General features: G+C 37.0%; 1 protein-coding gene across 1 annotated transcript; it reads left to right on the forward strand.

Annotated features, from left to right (window-relative positions):
• The first annotated feature begins 7,604 nt into the window (after window positions 1-7,604).
• LOC134819394 (uncharacterized) lies at window positions 7,605-21,929 on the forward strand. Its single transcript, XM_063829332.1, has 10 exons — window positions 7,605-7,752; window positions 10,475-10,594; window positions 11,998-12,109; window positions 12,671-12,782; window positions 16,769-16,874; window positions 19,123-19,270; window positions 19,957-20,036; window positions 20,300-20,385; window positions 20,762-20,872; window positions 21,044-21,929. The coding sequence occupies exons 1-10, from the start codon at window positions 7,605-7,607 to the stop codon at window positions 21,278-21,280; spliced, it is 1,260 nt and encodes a 419-aa protein (XP_063685402.1). The 3' UTR covers window positions 21,281-21,929.
• Window positions 21,930-22,742: the final 813 nt, after the last annotated feature.

Consider the following 22,742-nt stretch of genomic DNA (forward strand, 5'->3'; position numbering starts at 1 on the left):
GGTTTGGTATTATATGAGTGTAATTATGATAGACAGTGCCAACACACAGACCAATCCCACGTGTACAATGTACATGTATAATATCTATCCAGTGTACATCCCTTACAATACTTACCATTGCACTTATACAACAGAGCATCATGTAGACCTTGTCAAACCTGACGGATTACTTACAAAATAACTGAAATATCTACACAAATATGAGTTAACATACCAAAGTTTGGTATGTTCGGACACTTCCAACCCGTGTCCGATTCGCTTGAAATGAAATATAAAATGTAGTGACATGCAGTGTGGCGCTTGCTTCATTGTCCACAGAATTCCAATCATATTGGTAAATTCATCGGACTATTGTATATCATTACAAGACAAATGGAACAGATATGGAGAGATTAATCGGACTGATCAATCGGACTGAAGTTCACTTCAATATCATTCCATTGTGCAAATATGTAATTAATAGTTAGGATTCTTTAGAGTACGAAGTGTTTGCTGATTGCTCTTACTGGTCAAAGGTATGTCCGGACCTAGTAGCCAGTTGAACTAACGTATTTATATAGCTGTGTGTTCAAATCAGTGTATTACTGGACATGGTATCGGGTCTTTCTTTAAAGATTAATGAGCGAAAAGTGAAAAACATGGTCACGTCCGGTCACGTGATATGGTCCGGTCACGTGATATGCTAATATAATAACCTTGGAAAAGACGTTTCATGGTTACTGGTTAGTGGTTAGTGTACTAATGAAACAACTAGGACCTTCAGTAAATACTAAATTATAGATTAAAACATAGTCCTACAACAGACGGATCAACAGAAATTGGCCATGAAATTGTCCTAGTGTAAACTACACTGATCATCCTATGCGTGTAGTTATATTGAAAATGAGAATGACAATGGAAATGCCTGCAATACAATGATTGCATTGTGTCGACCCCGGAACATGGTGGATACTTCAAGTGCATGACGCGAGAGCGAGGAATCTTTTATACCAACTGGTATGCAGTAAAATTATGTGTGGTCATGGCAGGTGCAGGTATACATTGAGACTCCAGGGAATTACGAAATTACTAGCGTCACCCCGTAGAAAGTGGAGTTGGGGTACTGTCTGTCTGTAGTCCGACATTATGATTGATTATGTATACATACTTTAAGTGATTATGATTGATTTTTTCTGTTTCACACCTTCACTTATCAAATATCAGCCCAAATCCCATTTCCCACAGTCATTTCCTATTTTTTGCACAATTTCACAAAATTACCGTCGCGCCCCAACACCGTTCGCGTTGGGCCAGCAGCCTATCTGTCGCCTTGTATAATATCAGCTCAACTTCACCGCAACCATTGCATCTGTGTAATTATATGTCGGTATCAATCCGTCTAGCAAATTTATTTTTGTGCAAACCAATTCAGTATTTTCAGTACTGTCTTTATTGCTCTTGCACGACAAAATTCATTGACATATTCATTGTATAATATTACCGAATCGATTTAATTAATCCGTCTCGTTGTAAAATGTATCGAAATCCGCAAGCATCAAGTCACAAGAATTCGCATTTAACCGATCATTTTTTTCGCAGAGCTTTTTAGAAATATTCGTAAAATTCAGATTTGTTAATAAATTTGTTAATTATGAGACCTACTCAATTAGTTAATTCGGGAAAGGGAAACGCAATTTTTGCACTAGAGTAGACAAAACCGTTTACTGAGATTCTGGAGATTTGGCATTCGTTCTCTCTGGGATATTCACTAAATACATAACTATCGTTACATCATTATAACGTTACATATTAGTCATTGTAATTACCGTTTCGAAAATTCAAGTGTAATTGTGCTGCACAGATATTATATTCATTGTACATTGTGCTCTTTAACACGTTACAAATCGTATTATTTTACACCATCTCGTACTACTACCTTGCCACTAATTCTTTTACACGTGTAACTTCACGGAAAAAAATGTTGAATTTTCGCACCTTTTAGTTTTACACGGAGATATGTAGACCGATAAATATTGACACTCAGCAATGTCAAGCAGTTGAATTGATAAATATCCCAGACACACGTCAGATAGGCTAACTAACATTAGACAGTGAATATCGATCGATTACCAAAAATAATTCCAACTTTTATATCCCTTAAGGCAAGAGGGGGGGGGGGGGGGGTAAAAATATATATTTTTGTTTCAAAATATGTGATTATAGAGCTGATAGAGATGAACAAGTAGCAAAAAACCGCATCAAAATCTGGCCTGAGATATTGCGCGCCAAAGTTTGAGGTTTGCCAGCAACGCTGAGGTCAGATTTTGATGCGGTTTTTTTCTTACTTGTTCATCTCGAGCAGTATATCACATATAATAATGTTGAAACTATAAAACGGATTTATCCCCCGCCCCCCTTCTAGCCTTAATTCACAAGTTTTGGCACTTGGTATGTCGGCTATATGCTCTAGAAGACATTTTCTTTCAAGTTCACAGTACTCTTCGCACCGCCAACTTACAATTTCATCACTCTAATCTCAGCTACCACATAGTTTATTACAGTGACAGAAAGATGAGTATTCGCGCTAACCACAATTCATGGTTATTGCGCTTGTCACGTCGTTACAGTAACGTCAAATTCCTCAATAGAAAGCGAGTATCTCTTAATTCGGTTGCTTTGTAATTGTCTCTTTCAGTAACTGCCATCCACTCACTAGTGCTGTATTACAGCGGACTATAAAACTTTGTACTGAGCGAACTAACTTTTAATTCAACTCCATACAAATTAAAATTACTCCGGAGATGAAATAGTCCGGACTGTTTAAGAAAATCTGTATGGAACAAGCAGATTATTATTATTAATTTCCGGAAATTTGTCGGTCAGGTTTAGATTTTGTATGGAATATGCTGACTGCTGGTCCTAAGTTCAATGCTGTAGTGTATTCAGTGATTCTTGTTTGATCTTTTCAAGCTCGCTTATTTTAAGCTGCTTATCAACCAAATTTGATCTAAACTCTCATTATATCATCTTATAATTGCTTAAAAACCTAGAGGCACTATGAACAAGAAAACCCGTTTACTGTTTAGAGTTCTTTACATGAAAAGACTAAAGAGTAGAGTGCAAATGGTACTACTAAATCGCACATTATGTTACATAACAGCGCTTACGCCATCCTACTTACATTCACTTATATCACAACAAGTATTATTGGCGTGATGTTGTCATGGTTACCGGAGCTATTTACTGGGTACGTTGACATGTTTACTATTCAAACTAGATTAAGATGTCCTGTACAATGTGCTGTACATAAACCACCAGTAGGTTTCTTCAGAAATTCTTCAGAAAACCAGGGTAAAGAATGATCCCTAGGCCTATATCACTAGTATAATACTAGTATACTGCCCGGCCGCGTAAGACTTTAAAATTTAAACCTTGAGATCACAATTACTGTTGACACTGAAAGCTTTGAATTTAAAGACCAGCTTTTCACGTTCTATAACGCAATAGCAGTGTATATATTTGGAACATCTGTATCGGTCGTCATTAATACGACTAAATATTATTCCAGATACATATCCTAGATAAAGATAATCCAGTAGTAACTTAGTAATTGTATCACATTTTGTATCTGTAGATATACTCAATAACCAAGTACCCAGGTCAGGTCAGGCAAAGTCTAGACTCTAGAATATTCTAATGGTTCTCTGAATGACGTCCAAGTGCTCCTTTGTAAAGTAATACCTTAGGAAACTGTCCACTATCGTATCGTCTGATTTGTTGATATATGATATGACTCAGTTGCATGACTCAGCCTTTAACTGAAGTATTAAAAGAAAATGTATGCTGTACAATTTAAAGGGAAAGTTATACTGACTCGACTGTAGTATATACGTGGACTGTTAATCAGTTAATTCATTAACTCATTTAATGACTAGTTGATATGACCTTGGAATAATGGAATAATGAACATGATGCTGGGTGAATTTGTGTCGTGAAATCTGAAATCCTATCTGTAAATTTGAAGGTACCCTGTAACTTCCCGACTAACAGATCGTTAGTCATTTGGTTACATGATTCAATCTCTACCGCAAAGCATCGATAAATTATATTAATATAGTTCAACGTTTTACCTTAGTTTTAGTAGGGATCAGTCATCAGGTACATCAAGTTTGCCCTATGGTCCATTCATTGCTGTATCTTTTCAATTAATTTATTGCAAAATCCATAGGAGTGTGGTCTAGTGTTACATCGTAATCTTTATGCATGTATTGCATATATTATAATTTACATAGATTAGTGTCGATTTATAAAATAAACGTTTCTAGAATATATGGTTGTTCTAATAATTATATGTATTTGTACTTATGACTTCAGGTTGTTTGTATTGTTGCTAGTCTTTGTTAGTTATTGACCTTACCATCCTCCAAGTTCTGACTCATAATTTTTCTGTCTTTTAAGTTTAACCTCACTTATTTTGATTGGAACATTCATCACGATTTAACATTTTTCTTTTATATTTGCGTCCTAAGCTCCTGTTCGCTATAAAATGTTCACTATAGATTTTGATATTTTATGATCGTGCTTGCCAAAGAATTTTGCGAGAAAGTCAAAATAGAAAAGTGAGGGGTCCACTAGAAAGTTAAAATAGAGAAGTGAGGGGTCCACTAGCAAGTTAAAGTAGAGGATTGAGGGGTCCACTATAACTAGAGAGATAAGGTAGAGGAGTGAGGGGTCCACTAGAGAGTTAAAGTAGAGGAGTGAGGGGTCCACCAGAGAGTTGAAGTAGAGTAGTGAGGGGTCCACTAGCAGTTAAAGTAGAAGAGTGAGGGGTCCACTAGAGAGTAAAAGTAGAGGAGTGAGGGGTCCACTAGAGAGTAACAGTAGAAGAGTGAGGGGTCCACTAGAGAGTAAAAGTAGAAGAGTGAGGGGTCCACCAGAGAGTTGAAGTAGAGTAGTGAGGGGTCCACCAGAGAGTTAAAGTAGAGGAGTGAGGGGTCCACCAGAGAGTTGAAGTAGAGGAGTGAGGGGTCCACCAGAGAGTTAAAGTAGAGGAGTGAGGGGTCCACCAGAGAGTTGAAGTAGAGGAGTGAGGGGTCCACTAGAGAGTTAAAGTAGAGGAGTGAGGGGTCCACCAGAGAGTTGAAGTAGAGGAGTGAGGGGTCCACTATAGAGTTAAAGTAGAGGAGTGAGGGGTCCACCAGAGAGTTGAAGTAGAGGAGTGAGGGGTCCACTAGAGAGTTAAAGTAGAGGAGTGAGGGGTCCACCAGAGAGTTGAAGTAGAGGAGTGAGGGGTCCACCAGAGAGTTGAAGTAGAGTAGTGAGGGGTCCACCCAGGCCCACCAGAGAGTTGAAGTAGAGTAGTGAGGGGTCCACTATAGAGTTAAAGTAGAGGAGTGAGGGGTCCACTAGAGAGTTAAGGTAGAGGAGTGAGGGGTCCACTAGAGAGTTAAGGTAGAGGAGTGAGGGGTCCACTAGAAAGTTACAGTAGAGTAGTGAGGGGTCCACCCAGGCCCACCAGAGAGTTGAAGTAGAGGAGTTCGCCAGAAGGCTATTAAAGGATTTACAAACTAATGACCACTGACCAGGAGTTGTCCAATGGATAGCCAGTGCACTGGTAGATTAGTAATTGGGCGCCCTGTAATTTTACTGCCGATGTTACGCTATATAATGGTTGTTATATAATGGTTGTTATATATGTGTTGTTGATATACTAAGGAGATATAACTTAGCTTCCATTCTTGATCTTCTCCTTTATAATGGTTAGTTTACCTGGATACAGTAGTCTGTTTAATTCATTCATAGCATAGGTTTTTATTATGTTTTGCAATCTCCGGTTTTACGCATTCCTTTTTGCCTTTAGTAATTTACGAAATCTGCAATATTTGCAGAAAATCAAACCTGTTTAAAAAATACACTTGCTACATATTATTATGTAATTGGATTACGCACTATCTATATATCGGTAACGACCATTCTCGACCGAACGACCTCTCAACGCTCTATTATTTTCAAACCGTGTACTTATTTTCAATAGCAATTTAAATGTGTTGAAGGCTGCCTTTAGATTGCTGATTTTCGTTATTGTCTCGTCTTCTCACAATTATTATTAGTCTTCTCTTGTGGAGTGTTTACTGTTTAACAGTGGTCTAGTTTCCACCTCACCCCACTTTTAGGTCTACAAACACTTTTAAACTTACCTTACGTTATTTTATCATTATTTTTAATTGTAGTGTTATGAATGTTATTTTAAAATCACACGAGAGATTAAGCTATCAATACATAATTATTGATGACCACTTGGGCTTGAAATTCAATGTATAAACTACACAGAATCCTCGAATTAGTAGTTACAGTACGGTATCTGCAAATTTACAAGTCTCGAACATAAAAATGGCTATTCAATTTCAACCGTATGCAGTATGCAGTCACTACTATGCACACTGAATCCTGACCTTCGGGTCAGTCTACATTTTTATACAATTATTCATTGCAATTGTGGTCACATGTTTGAGATTTGAAGCCTCGTGATTGTTATAGAGTTATAGTGCAGATTGCACAATCAAGAACTGAATGTTCAAGCTCTTGCTCCTGGTTCACTTTCATTTCAGAGCTAGAGCTAGCTTGATATTCTTTAAGGGAGAAAGCGGTGCCATCTAATTTCAGTTTTCATCGTTGTAGGTATTGTCCTTCTTGTTGGTATTGTGCACATATCATTCTCTTTAAACTTGAAATAACATCTAGGATGCTCTCTATAATAACTAGCAGAAAATAGGTAAAATAATGATTGACAGAGTACTGAGTACAGAGTACTGAGTTCTACTGACTGGCTCACTTTAATATTAAATATTATCAAATACTTAAATAACTAAAAACGAAAAACTCATTCATTTACCCACTCACCCACTCACTCACTTCCAACAGAATGGGTTGCGGTTGCAGTAAAGAGGAAGAACCGCTGGACCCTCCTACCCCTTCAAATCAACCGCGGCGGTCCACAATCCAGATTAGAGTCGGGGAGAATGTCAAGGGTGTCTTTTCTACGGCTATGTCTAAAAATATTATATTTGTCGGTGAGTTATTGCACTGCCTTCCGTTAAAAATTTATCCAAATTAACCATCTATGATAGGTTAATTAATCCCTCATATATTATATGAATATTGATCTATTTCTTTCAGATCCTTTATCTGAAAGGAACGGAGCCAAAAAACCCCCTTAAACTATAAATTAATTAATTTTCAATATACATGCAGACTGACTGAGTCAATAGTCATGACTTGCGGGAGACCATGGATTGTAATTTGCCGTCCAACTTCCAACTAAGGTAGTATAATATATAGAATCTCTGAAAAGCTATATATATATATATATTAGTTGTAAAAATAATCATTCCAGGTCTTGCCGTCAGTGGAATCTAAATCATAGTTCTGTTTAACTTCAGGATGACTGATACGTCATGATTTAAAATATTGTTACGATGATGAATAGAATATACTCATAACTGTAATACTTGTATCATGTTTACTTTCATACTAATTATAACACTTACTGATTCACTCACTGACTTAGCAGTTACTAGTTGCACATTCTCCGATTCACTCATTTGCACTCACTCACTTTCAATAGAATGGGTTGTAATTCTAGTAAAGATGAACCCGCCATCGCTCCTGAAGAAGTTTCAAAACAACAAAGAAGATCCACTGTTCAAATTAGTATAGGACAGAATATAGCGGGTATTCTCGCTAATCAGTCGTCTAAAAATATCGTGTTTTTTGGTAAGTCATTTCATCATATCCCCCTCATTTCATTTCAAATCATATACGTACACATTCTTATAAAGTTCATTTTGTGATTCATATATACATTTTATACATTTTGTATTCATTTTATACAATATATACAGTACAATTTTTATCCATACACCATTTATCATAAGTCATGTCATTAAGGTGAAAATTTAGTTGTTCATCAGTATACTGATGAGAAATGAAATACTGAAAAATCTTGAAAAAGTACCATGAAAATTAATTTAAAATTTGTGTACAAACAAACTTAAGTAATGACTTGAAATAGTTTGTAGGTATAGTATCATCGTTTAACTAAATCAGTCTCTTTATTATGGAAACAGGGCTTTAACTGCAACTGTTTCAACATTTGGTGCGACAAAATTCCATTATATTATATAATATGGGACAAAATTAAAGAATTCCTCTCCTACAGTGATTTCTATCAATAATTTTGAGTCATCACAAAAAGCCCTTTTGTCTTGGAGCGTTGAGGCCAAACGGCCGAACATTATTCTGTTAATTCTTTAATTTTCGCAAATAATTTGAATAACATTACTTTGACGTTATTCCGTTCTTTCTACACATTTAATCGGGCTGCTAATTCTTTAATCAGTGTTGCACGTGTTGCATTTAAAGACGATTTACTCCGGAAACAGCCATTAAGTTTTAAAAGTAATAACCGCATACTGGTGTATTAAATAATGTGTGAAACTTCAATCAAAAACTTCAATCAAAAACTTCAATCAAAAACTTCAATCAAAAACTTCAATCAATACGAAATATAAATATAGAGGACTAGAAAATTCTTTTGTCCTATCGACATTAATATCACGCTTATTCTAGAACCTGTTATACTTGTACTCTTGGTACAAAAGTACATAAAAAAGTACTTCAGACAGTTCTAAAGGTCTAAAGGTCTCCTTATACCGGTATATACCTATATACTACACTGGTATACCTATATACTACACCTAAATAATGACTTTGTAATCAAGACGCCGTATTTTAAATTGTAGTGTGTACGACAGAGGAATGTGGTGACTGGTGACTGTTGGTGTTTTAGTGTTTCTCCTGAGATTGTCTGTTTAGTGAAGGCTAGACAACATATCCAGGGCAGGTACAGTGCAGGATCACATTATTGTGTGCCAGATCAGTGTGTGTAGACTCAAGGACGTAACGAAGGGCCCCGCTGACCCCGCTGTGCGGGGGGGGGGGGGGGGGGGGGGCGCAGTCTTAGGGGGGCGCCGAATCGTCGTTTGAATGTGGGACAATTTCGAAAACTTAACTAAAGTACTAGCAAAACTGTGCGTTTTGCTCTAGATACACGCTTTTTTAGAGATTTTACCGGTGTATCCTCTAAAATCACCTAATTTGTTCAATTTCAACAGGGGGGCGCTTTTTCGGCAGGGGGCGCCAACAGGCAACGTTACGCCACTGTGACAGTAGACTGTAGACTGTCAGTTTTCACCTTGAACGATCTGTGCAGCAGTGGTTTAGAATATAATCATAATAGGCTATGTCTAGTATGTGTCGCTAATCAAGAACCATGCTGGAATGTTTTGATAATGAAGGTATAGAATCATAGAATGGATAGTTTTGTTTAGCAAATTAATGACCGTAGCAATTGTAACATAATAACTATTGTTAAGTTAATAAATCAAATTAATGCGGGCTCGCTTTTTATGTGTTTGTTAATTGAAAACCAGCCGATGCGGTTCGATCTCTTAATTGTGGTAATACAGTAATAATACAGTGATAATGCAGTTAAATTTAATATATCCAAACTATGTACTCTGAGTCGTCTCATGGCAACGATCAACAATGTCAATTGTTCAACAACATATAAGATAGACTTCACTAAATAGCAATAATTAGTTTTATATCGATTCTCCTCCACCATTCTATATATAACTCTATGACAGTAGAAAACATATATGTTATATATATGTTTTCTACTGTCATAGAATTAATCGGTCCGGGTAGCAAGATATAACAGTTGACTCTAGAAAATGAAGTGCAATTGGTATTAAGATTTTCTAATAATATGCTTAATATACCGTCTCTGATCTCTACTAAAATGTTCAGTACGAAAGTTACTGTTAGGCATCATCACTATATAAAATATATTACCACGTACTGGTTTATTTAATCGTGTCCAGTAAGCATTAAAGCATTGATAATTACCCATATTCATTAGAAAGTCATTAGATGGTCGACTAATTAGTTAATTAGTCATTAGTGAGTCATTACATAGCCGACTCATTACTTCTTACGTGTTCCGTGCTGTACTTCATGTGGATAATAGTCGGTTAAACTTTTATTCACGACGAGTTGCTCCTAAAATGCCGCGAAGCAGAGAAACCAAGGAAGAAATGTTACACATAACTATAAGTCTCTTTCCAGACTTACATAATATTTAGTAACTTTTACTGATACAAACTGGCAACAATTCGATGTTACTGTTTCCATATTTAGAATAAATATAAGAATACATTGTGTTCAAGGTCGTTAAGTTAATTAGTGCCTAGTTAGCGCTTGGCAGTATAAAAATGGGCGTAGTTTCTAGCGCCTTAGAATGAACAACACGTACATCTAAAATGTAACAATTGAAACGTAATTATAATGTAACTAAAGTGTAACTAAAGTGTAACTAAAGTGTAACTATAATGTAACTATAATGTAACTATAATGTAACTACCCTTATCTTCAGGTGGGCCAAAGTCCGGCAAAGGTGCTGTTATAGAGGAATTAGTGGAGTCGTTTGGGGTGAAGGTCATCTCCGCTGAATCTCTTCTTCACATTGCTCTACAAAAAACGCTCTCCACTTCTGGTGAGTATTTTAATATGTCTGCTAAATCCTAATTAATAAATAATTCCATAATTGATGTAATGCAGTTAGAACTTTAGAACAGATTCTGATTCATGGCGCCAAGAATGACTGTCTTTTTGGAGGATTATATTTTATCACGTGGCTTTTGAGAAGCTCCATTGACTTTGCTTGCAGTATCATGTTTCGTCCTGTTCATGCTATGTATGTAAAACATTTAATTTGCTTATATATAAATATATAACCAGATTGCAAGAGCAGTATTTAGTCAGCTATTTCACGGTACACTGACCACGTCCCATTCACTGACTCTGAGACTCTCAGGTCTCGATGTATAGTGTGTATTTGCTATACTTTGCTATACTGTACCACATTTTATGGTTTAATGGTTACATATTACTGTATCAAACCTGTACCAACCAACCAACCAAATCAAACCTGTACTGGCGCCCAATCTGTAATGACACCACATCTTCAATTTTAGCAGTGTAGATGCATACAAACTAGCCTGGGACCGCATCACTGATATAAAGTCTAAATATATAATTTTAAAAATCAAGATCAATTTACATCGATGAAAATGTAGTCATCGCTTTATTTCATGCTGTATTGTATATGTAGTGATTACGCCAGCAACTGCGATAGACGGTCTTTAAAAAATCGATTATATATTGTTAAAAGATATACATTGGCTCTTAAATGATCAGTGTTGATCATCGATTCTAATGTAACGAAAACGTTTTTAGTTGAATTGTAATCGATTCAAATTTGAGTCGATTATAATCAATATTTTTTCTTTTAACCGTTTATCACAGTTGCCAGTGCAGCAAATTCAGGGCGTAATTTGTGGTCAATACACTGCTTTTATAGAATGTAGCTTTGTACTCTATAGTCTGCTTCCGGTCAAAAGTAATGTACATTACATCAACATCAACACCAGCAATGCAGCGTTATCGGTGAATTGTGTATATAATGTAAATCAAACCCACAATTACATGCCAATTTACATGACCTGTTACACTTTGACTGCTGACTATAATTGCAACTATAATTGCGACTTGAATTGGTCGATTACAGTAGAACAAGATACGGCATTATGGAACAATGGATGTGAGAAGTTCATGTTTGCTTTTATCCCGTAGCAATTGTAGAATGTGTGTTATTCAAACAAGATGCTTGTTCAGCTGGACATCAGAAATGCCTGTATATTTTAAAGAAAGTATTTTTATTCATCTCAATTTAATAATCGTCATACTCGTATTGGGTATATTATCATAAACATTAAACAAATATGTAATCTAGATCTTTTAAATCATAATATCAATTAATCAATTATAAATAACTTTAATCGACTAGACTGAATTTAAGATTTTAAAATCTAACCCTGAGAATGCAAGTGTCACCAGGTAAGGACGGATCGAAGTTAGAAACAGCTGCTATGTTATCACAACTCAAAACCCAGCCCTCGCTCGTTACACTAGAGTGGATATTCGAGCTCATTAAAACGGAAGTGCTCAGGTATGTCACCTATTTGTAATCTTTTGCTCAGGTATGTCACCTATTTGTTATCTTTTGCTCAGGTATGTCACCTATTTTTTACCTTAAATTTTTAGTTTTTACGTATAAAATCCAGATCGAACCATTTCGCTTAGTTTAATTTTTCAAAATTTCTTGTATTCACGTTATCACGTAGTTGCGACAAAGGAAATCGCTCTAAATATGGTCAATTTACCGTCACTAAAATATCAGTTTCCTATGTTGCAACAAGTTTAATATAAGAAATTATCAAGATTTTTACTGTCAACTCTTTTCCGTCGCCGGCATAACGTCATTTCTATATTAGTTGTATTGAAAGATAATTGAGTCTCAAAATATATTGGCAGGAGGTTTTTCGGAAATTTTCAAATATTGCCACCGCCCACCCTATTCTTTGTTTTTTCCCAATTTATATCAATTATTTTAACTCGAAAATTGTCATATACAATTGTCATATAATAATATTTAGATTATATGCTATAAATTGTTAGTACTTTAGTAATTATAAAATCAAAAGTTAATAATAACTAAATCAAATCCCAGATATCCTGACATTGTACACGTGATAGACCTGTTGCCGAACAGCAAAATAATTCTCCGCGACAAAACCCTCTTCGACAACGCTGCAGAACTACTCCAAAAATTTGAAGAAACTGTAAGTTTTTTTTAAAGTAAGTTTTTCTTCGATCATCGTTGCGAAATTCTCAATTATTAACTTTAAAGATTTCCATTAACCATGGTCGTAAAGTAATTCGATGAGGATGAAGTAATCGTACATTCATATTTGAATAGTTGAATTATTGAACCATAATATATTTACATCTAAAGATTAAAGAATCACCACGATCGTCAAGACAACAGCGAAGTACAACGTATATCAGATAACATTAACTAAACATCATTATTATTGTACATGGTAACATTATTATCATTAACAAAAACAGTCAACTTCATCTCCTCCTTATCACAATGTCCCACTTTCTTCTCACAATCCTCCTCACCCTGGCAATAAACCCCTCCCTTAACCCCTTACTCCTGGATATAATAATCACTGGGTTCAGCGCCGCGTTCAGTATCGGTAACACCGTCCCAAACGTCACCGTGTAAACAATAAAGTTATCCCCGGTCATGTCCGTAAACATGAACAGCAGGATGAAGATGGAAAAAGCAGAGTTACAGACCACAAACAGGGCTGACATGAGGATGATGGTGATGGTCACGTGACGTTGGTTGTTGTTAGTGACCATGTCGGGGGAGTGGAGGGATATGACCTGGAGAATGCACGTTATCAGGGTTATTAGGACAGGGAGAAGGAAGGGTACCACAAGGAGGAGTAACATTACACTGAGTCCAACTGGAGGCGGGTACTTCTTCACGGCGTAGAGCAGTTCCATACCCATTACCGGGTACAGGAAATACACGTTATAACTGAAATCTTTAAACACCACGTACGACTGGTGTATGTCGTACCCTGCCAGACCCACCCACATCACATTGTACACCAAACAGACTCCCACCACTACTTTAACCCTGATCTGATGGAAGGGCTTCAGGATCATGACGGTCCTGGAGACAGCCAGCACCACGTTGTAGAATATAGAGGATTTGTAGCAGAGGGAAACAAGGGTGTAACAGAAGACGGTGTTGTGATCCAGAGTCCGCTCGGTGATAACACCACGTGTAAACAGCGCCACCACTACAGACTGGTGCATAACACCCACAGCAGTCAGGATATCAACCCCTGATATTAGGATGTAGAGAAGGGGGACGAAGGAGCGCCGGGAACGGCGGTAGTAGTCAATAACGAAGATGTTAAGGGTGACGGTGATGATACTGAGGAGGATGCAGGGGGCGCTGGTGATGAAGTAGGGTTCCAGTGCGACAGCTAGGTCAGCTGTTGTGAAGGTGGTGATGGGTGTTGGGGTGGTGTTGTCTGTAGGGACTGTTGTTGACATTTCCTGAAAAGAGCTAGAGTAAATGCGACGGGAAAATAATGAACCTTTTTTAAACTTCTATAATATATAGTATGGCATATCATGCTAAAGAGGATTCTGAGGCGATCGTAGAGGCAATAAAAGCAGTTATGTATCAAAAAGCTTTAGACAATTCTAGACACCACACCCATCAGTTATCACCTATCTCGAAGTGACCATAAGTGAGCTTAAAAGCTGTTAAAAGCTCTTTAAATTTAATAGATGAGTTCTAAACTTACAACCTCACGCTCCCATTCCAGGAAACAAAGTTGTATAATATCAATTCCATGCATAATGTTGCACTTTAATTGTCTGCTTATGTTGCTATAAGTGATAATTTTCGGCTTCAAACTCGCTGCTATTGCAATATGATTAAATGACAATTTGTACTAATTATATTAATTAGCTATTTTCACAGCCATAGCCTGATCTAATCGAAATAAGCAATCTGGAGTAAAATGTGGCCAAAAATGTGACAGTGTACACATTCAAAATTATAAAAAGTTAAAACCAGGGCCGGGATTAGTAGAGTGAAACAAATTTCGGCGGATAGAAACGCTCTAAGAAATGTAGTTTCAATATGTATGAATAAACAAACTTACGGAAAGACAACTATGGCAGAAAGTGGACTGGAAGTCCCAAAGATGACTCACTCGGAACATTCCAGTGACAAAACGGGGCAAGGTTTCTCGCGTCTAGACTTATTACCTTCTATAACAAAAAGATGGTTCGCCACGAGGATGGTTTATACGGGTAAATGTCCCGACCATTATCCTGAAATGGTGAAATGGTCACGGCTAAGTATAGACGAGACTAAGTCCACTGCTATTGAATAGCCTAGGTCTCCGTAGCCTAATTTCGAAACATAACCAGTCATCTCTATTGTTCCGAGATTCGTAGTGCTGAGACCAACCCTTAAAATAACTAAACAACTAACTTGAATAACTAAATAAAGAACTGTAAGACATACAAACATCGCCTTAGCCGCCGTACAAATATTTCAAACTTTCGAAATATTTTGTTGCAGAGTCTAAAAAAAACTATGGTGATAATTATCCGATAAAGACACGGCAGAGATTACAGACTAACGACTATCAAAGCAAAGACGAGGAATTTCTGCTCCTCTAACAGACTATGATAAAGCGACGAGCCGGAGATGATTATCCCAGGCTGAGTAATGCTACTGTTTGTTAGACTACACGACTAGTTCATACTTCATACAATCACACTTATAACTCAGAGGAGGGTATAATAGAGACTAGTTCATACTTCATACAATCACACTTATAACTCAGACGAGGGTATAATAGAGACTAGTTCATACTTCATACAATCACACTTATAACTCAGAGGAGGGTATAATAGAGACTAGTTCATACTTCATACAATCACACTTATAACTCAGACAACACGACTAGTTCATACTTCATACAATCACACTTATAACTCAGAGCAGGGTATAATAGAGACTAGTTCATACTTCATACAATCACACTTATAACTCAGACAACACGACTAGTTCATACTTCATACAATCACACTATAACTCAGAGCAGGGTATAATAGAGACTAGTTCATACTTCATACAATCACACTTATAACTCAGAGGAGGGTATAATAGTATAATAGAGACCACGATAATGATTCTGGGGTAGCTGGTAAATCCCGGACACACGATAGATATTTTAGAGGATATACAATAATAATATACATGGTAATGGCTAATAAACTCAGTGTCAGTCTGGTTAAAAACAATTAGCATCAGCTAATGATTGTACAAGACCTCCTCAACAGATGGGTGGAATGTCCAAATAACCTACAGCTTCCAGACTAGAATATCTAAGATATCTATATAAAGGTGCGCCGTATCTGGAGTTGGACGTCACCGGGACACAACGGGGCCCAGATGTCTTGGATTAGTCTTCAGAGATTGTTGTCCAGTTAACACTGCCGACATAGAAGAAAGATTTAAGAGATTATCACCAGTCACCCCCAAAACCACAATTATCACCACCAAAACCACCCAGATGCTTGTCTAATCGCACTAAATATCGCTATTTAATACGACTTGGTAGCGAATCAGGATATCTAGAAACTTCGGTCTTCCTAGTATATAGGTACATCTATCTGATTGGAGTTGCTATCGATGTTTTATTTTCTAAGGAAATCTTTACACTAACCCTCTGCACTGAAGTTTGTTATCAAATCAAAGCTAAGCTGGCTGCTGGATGCCCTTCTAAATCTATGAAAATAATAAAATAAAAGAGCACAGTTGCTCTACTAAGCCGGGAACATACGTCATACAGCTAAACTAAGATAAACGTGCAAGAGATATACAGCTTTTATCACCTAGAACTCATTGAAAGGTGTCACTTCATAGCACCTGGAGGAAGTGTCAGGATCCCATGCGTCCTATCTTGACATTTGTTATAGCCGAGGGACAGCCAATTAGCCAATTATAGACTTTGTGAGGTAGATATGTCACAGTTTAAATGATGGGAAGTTGCTGTTACTTATCTTTTTAGTGGGCAATGTTAATGTTACGCCACTGACTGCCACTGATGCTAGCTGATTATTCAATTGAAAATAATTTGTTATTAAAATTGGGACAATTCGGTCTGTTATTACGAAAAGACAGCTCTAAATTGTATTTATATTTTTCTTTCAGTGCCCAGTGGCGTTCGCAATGCATCTCTACATCGACAAGGAACACCTAAACAAACAGTTAGATAGTGCAGCCACACTGAAAACCCCTGAAGGATGCACTGCTCCAGGTTAGATCAAACACAAGGAAATATTTTATCCGAATACATTTTGTAATGTGTAAGGGAACTGATGGATATGAGGGTAACCAAGTTTTTATGAGAGTTAGCAATAAGTTTCATTTCCAAAATTATGATACAACTAAGAGTCTAAACCTTTGGTTGCATTCCCACCACCGTCACAACATGAAACCCACACTACTGCACTGTATCTAAAAAACACGCACTGTTGCTCTCAAACCAACAATGTAACAGAAAGAACAGCAGTTTCAGAGTTTAGATCCAGCATGACTTGGTCACGTGACTAGGTCCACAAGATGCTAACTAGTTTACCATGTGTCCCAGCTGGGTACCCTATTATTGTTTAGGCTCCGGGGCGAGCTACCTGCGTCATTCCCTGGAGTTAACTGCAGTTTAGTGACAGGTTCAGGGTGTGTCACGTGGTTCAGGGTGTGTCACGTGGTTTAACTGCACTTTAGTGACAGGTTCAGAGACAAGGGTGTGTCACGTGGTTTATACTACAGTGGTAATTGGTTGCATTATATAATCAGGAGATGTACATGTGTTATTGTTTTACAATAGAGCATTTAATGAGGGCTCTTAATGGTGATGGGATAAACTGTGATCAGCCAGGTACCGTCCCGCGGTTATCTGCTGAAGTGCTATCTTAATTAGTTTATATAGGGTGGCTCAGTATGTCTTTTAATGATCACTCATCTGTCACCAATAACCATGTTCACAACCTTTGGCTAAGCGATGTTACTATCATTGGGACTAGGAACTGACCGGATATGAATCCGGAATACCCCCCCCCCCCCCACTCACTATAAAGTCTCTGATTTCCGCACCATCATCAAGTAGAGCTAGAGGACACTGGTTGATCTACTGTGGAGTCAGAAAGTTGGAGTAATATCAAAAATAACATGCCAAGAAATCAATGTTATGTGCCTTGCCCAACTTGAGCATGGCACTACCCACCATGACCAGTGATTTTCTAATGGCCTTTGTTTCAATCCTCAGTTTATTGCTCAAGTTAGCAACGGGTTTGCTCGTCACAACACAGCAATTCTCATTAATAAAACATTGTTTGATTGTTCTGTTGTTGGTATTGGGACGTAATATCGCATAAACGGGTCTTTAACATTTGCTGACAGATTACAAGCTACCATGAGGCATGAACGTACTGTTCACTGAGAACACTGATGGGCCTTGATAAAGAGCCACGGACGGTAACCCCAGACCGGTCGGTTCCTAATTGGAATTTGGAACCTGAAAACGGAGACAAATTTCTTTATAATATTTGGCTACAAGTACAGTCAAATAAATTTAAGAATTGACCTTAATTCTTTAGAAATCACGTATTCGATAGGAATTTAAATGATTTTCTCCGGACCTGAACTTGTTGATAAGATTAAACTAGAAAACGTGCAGATTAGAATATGTGCTTAAAAAATGGATATCACTGTGGGGTTGCTTAGCTACGAAGACAATTAACCGAGATACAAACATAAGAGTGTGTCTTAACAAACCAGTGCCACAGTGGCAGTGCCACTTCACCACTGAGATCCCAAACAAATTACTCACAGTAACATCTACAGTTATTAGGAAATGTTGATATTCCGTGTGGTTTTTATCATGTGCAACATTGCATTGAGTTCTATATAAAGAGTTTTTTAGCTGGAGCTGTCGGCTATAAACATGTCGCTCCTTTGTCTCACATGGTGTTGCATTCACATGTTACGTGAAATGAATTACAAGTTCATGACCTCCCATTTCATCGCTTATCAGCTCTTTATCTAAATATTGATAACACACTCTCAAATGGTCTCAGCTTAAATATAGGAATATAGATCTAATTTATTGCAATAATTTGTCGGCCCCTTTATTGCCATGTTGATATATACAACCAATATGTATAACCGACTAACCATATAAACAAACAGTGGTGAGTAAAAGAGTAGTGTAACATAAAGATGTGAAGATAATTCACAAAGACAATAACCTGTGTTTGCCCAATCCACACACCATATGATACATCAATGGACTGTCTGTGTGATATTAACGTACCAATATGTTCAGGTGGTATTAATGATGAAGCAGATTCAGCTGTGACCAAGAAACGGCACGCACTGTGTGATATTAACGTACCAATATGTTCAGGTGGTATTAATGATGAAGCAGATTCAGCTGTGACCAAGAAACGGCACGCACTCTACGAAGAAGCCCTGTCTGTATGATATTAACGTACCAATATGTTCAGGTGGTATTAATGATGAAGCAGATTCAGCTGTGACCAAGAAACGGCACGCACTCTACGAAGAAGCTCTGAAACCAGTCCAGAAATATTTTAGGGAGTCAGATAGATTGGTGGAGGTGGATGTGTCTTCCATGTCTCACGAGAGAATATGGTCAGTATTTGTGGTTATTTTTATAAATTATCGAGTTGAAAATATGCAAGTTTTGTCAACTAAATTAAAATGGTTATACGACTAGATATATCTCAGATAAATGGCTTCCGTATCAATCCCATTTGAAAAATCATCATTAATGGAAAACGGCAACGACAACTGTTTTCTATCAATTATACAAAATTAAATTAAATCGAATTGTTACAAAAATCGTAAAAAAACGAGGTCCAAGATTTTCAAAATTGAATAAAAAATGTTTAAAGGCCTATCTCAAAATTTTGTATGATCAATCTCTTCTAAATGGTCCCTAGAACATATCCTGAAAGTTTCAGGGTGATTGCTCAATAATTGTGGGAGAAGATAGATTTTTAGACTCGATTTTCAGAATTTGCGATTGAAAATCGCTCGCGCAATACAATTACACATAAGCGCTGACCTTAGACCGGCGATAATTTCGGCTAGGAACAATATTTTTCCATGGGACCAAAAGCAGCTGATAGATATCACTCCCCTCTATTAGAAACAACTTAAAAGTCGATTTCGAGAGAATATTGATGAAGACCCCCCCCCCCCCGGCCCCCTTAATAGGTCGCAAAAATAAGTCAAATACAATCGGCGGGTTCAAGAATCAAGTCTAAAGTGCCCAAAAATAATATTACGAACATACCAACCCACTTCTATTTCAGGTTCAAAGTGGTCAGAATGTTCGCTTCATTCGATTTGTCAGAAAGAAAAAATAACAATCTTATCGTTATATTCGTTGATGGTAGGAATCTGAAGTATTTTCGTCAGTTCTCTGAATCGTTTATCTCCTTTTTTTCTCCTTTTTTTCTCCTGTTCTGTTTTACATTTGCTGTATGAAGAGCTTCTATACGTTCCCACGGCATTATCAACATGATTTAAAAGGTGTCTCCATAATCCGTATTGACTCCTTAGATAATTTGATTCTGTCTTCACATTCAAATCATTGTCTGAAGACAAAGTATTCACCTTAAAATCAAAACACTGTAACGTTTAACCAATTCTCAGATGCGTCAAAAGTACAATCGTTAATTGATAGTAAAGTCAGATTAATAAAGCTAGTGGACATTGTCGATGAACCAGACGCTGAATTTGTGAGTAAAATTATTCTTAGTGGTTTGATTTGATTTAGTGAATCTTTTTGTCTTAAAAGTTAAAATCCGTCTAGTTCGCAATTGGACTGGCATGATTCAACACGGTCTACCGCAAGAAAGTACAGGCACGCGCGAAGCTGCATTTTCTACGAAAGTAGCTATGGTATAGCAGTTACTGTAACATTAAGGCGGTCGATATTTTGATATTAAATTCAGAAGTTATTCTAAAGTAACCAAAAAGGCTACATCTAAACGACGAATGTTATTTCTAAAGAATAAACTGGTAATTTGTTTAGATAATAGTTCAACAAAGCAATTGTGTCAAATGTAACATCAAGCTATGGAAACATTACAGCATTACCGTCACCTCCTTCAGGATTTGATGATGGAGTGTTTATTATACCAAATAACAGAGCTAGGCTGCCCACATGTGTGCTATGCTGTCGACATCAAAGGTTCAACGTTAGAGAAAGCTGAGACGCAAGAGGTACCGCCTACTGTAGGATCATTATTTTTCAGTTTGCAATAATTTCACTATTTTGGTTGTGAGCTGTGCTTGACTATAATATAGGAAATTTGCAGTATCTTTGATCTTACTGGTCATTTTTGTTCAGTAAGATCAGTAAGCTAAGTGAACTTAGCTATATTTTATCCACAGACGAAAAAGTGTCTGGTGTACGAGCTGAAAGAACCATCTAAACTATCCGCCCATCTTAACAAATATCAGAAAAACATGTTGAGTGAGGAAGATGGAGCCACTTCTAAGAGTTGGGATGACAACGATTACATTTGCTATAAAGCACCAAATAACTTGACATTACTATTTTCTGAAAACTTTGACAATAAAAGAGCGGAAGTGATAGCCACTTCTTACTGTAGCATGGACAAAATGTAGATTATATCATATTAAATTTCTAAATCATAGCCGCATGCTCCCAATTCTAGATTCGATGTAAATGTAATGAGATTTTTATATAATAAGCTTATTTAAATTATTGAATGATTGAGATTCAATTCGAGCGTTAGTGTTCATAGGTGTACCACGGTTTAACACATCTTGGCTGACTTATGTATTTGACACAAAATGATTTGTATTCTCTCAGACCACTGTATATAGAATCTTTTTTATCTTTTGAAGACCGTCTTGTGGACTATTAGTCTCCAAAAAAACATATTTTTGGTATTGGTTCATAGACGTTCTTTGAAATAATAGTTTTTGTACTCTTAGCAGTATTTTTTCATCAGAATGGTTGCCATGGTCTGATTTTGAAGGGAAGCTCAAGCCACGAGAGGGGTACTTTTGATATTAATGGCTTGATATGTTGGGAATGATCATAAATTGTGGCTTTTGAGCATCCAATGTTCGTCTCCTTTGAATATTTTGAAATGTGATTAAAAATCACACGCCTTTTCTACCGAAGTGAATACTGATGCTATCAATATTACGGGCTGGTTACCATGGCAACTATTTTGGTTCGCTCTTGTGAGATGTTTGTATCTTACTTAAGAAATGTACATAAAATTTCTATTGCCTAATGGGAAAATTCGTATTTTTACTTTTTGGTTATTTTCTAGACCTCAGCGTCATACATTTCTAAATGTATTCCGGTGTGATCTGGAACACTCATCTAGCTACAAAGTTTATTAGTCCTATCGGTTCGATGATAATTCTCAAACAGCAATTACCAAACTATGTGACCTGTTTTCCCGTTTGTCGATAATGAAATATGATACGGCGGTTTCACTAACTTCGCTTCCACTAAATCGCTCGCCCAATTAACCAACAAAAGTTCTTGTGAAAAGGCACTGATGGTACGAAAGTAACGTAATTCGATGTATTTTTGAACGCTGGTTCCGAATCACTCCCATGACGAAGGATAAAAATGCTTCCCTGAGGAGTTATAAGAAAACAACTGTTTGGGTCGTCGCGGTAGGAAAATTCGATTGTTTATGGTTAGGGTTGGTTAGCTTTTTTATGGTTAGGATTTATGTAAAAACTTTTTTTCGGCTGCAAAACCCAAGTCATAGTCATTAGTCACGTGATAATTTTGGGCTAGCGAACTAATTTGAGCCCTCAAAGTTCGACCAGAAAATGAAATCACGATTGAATTCAGACTCAACAACAAATCCAGACTCTCTAAAAACACCGAATGTAACAGAATACTGGCGAATACAATGCAGTTGACCTATAATTTGATTAATTTCTGAAGAACTTGAACTACTTCCAAATAACGGCCCAGCACAACAATCTGAAGACTTTGTTTTTTCCTGTCTATCATTATAACTTGATTTTGAAGTCTCAATCGTCAAGATTGCTAAAGCGTGACATCAAAAAGTTCCCATTTACTGAAACCTTT

This window comes from Bolinopsis microptera, chromosome 8 (genome assembly GCF_026151205.1).
Source record: "Bolinopsis microptera isolate Bmic1 chromosome 8, MBARI_Bmic_1.0, whole genome shotgun sequence".
Lineage (NCBI taxonomy): Eukaryota > Metazoa > Ctenophora > Tentaculata > Lobata > Bolinopsidae > Bolinopsis > Bolinopsis microptera.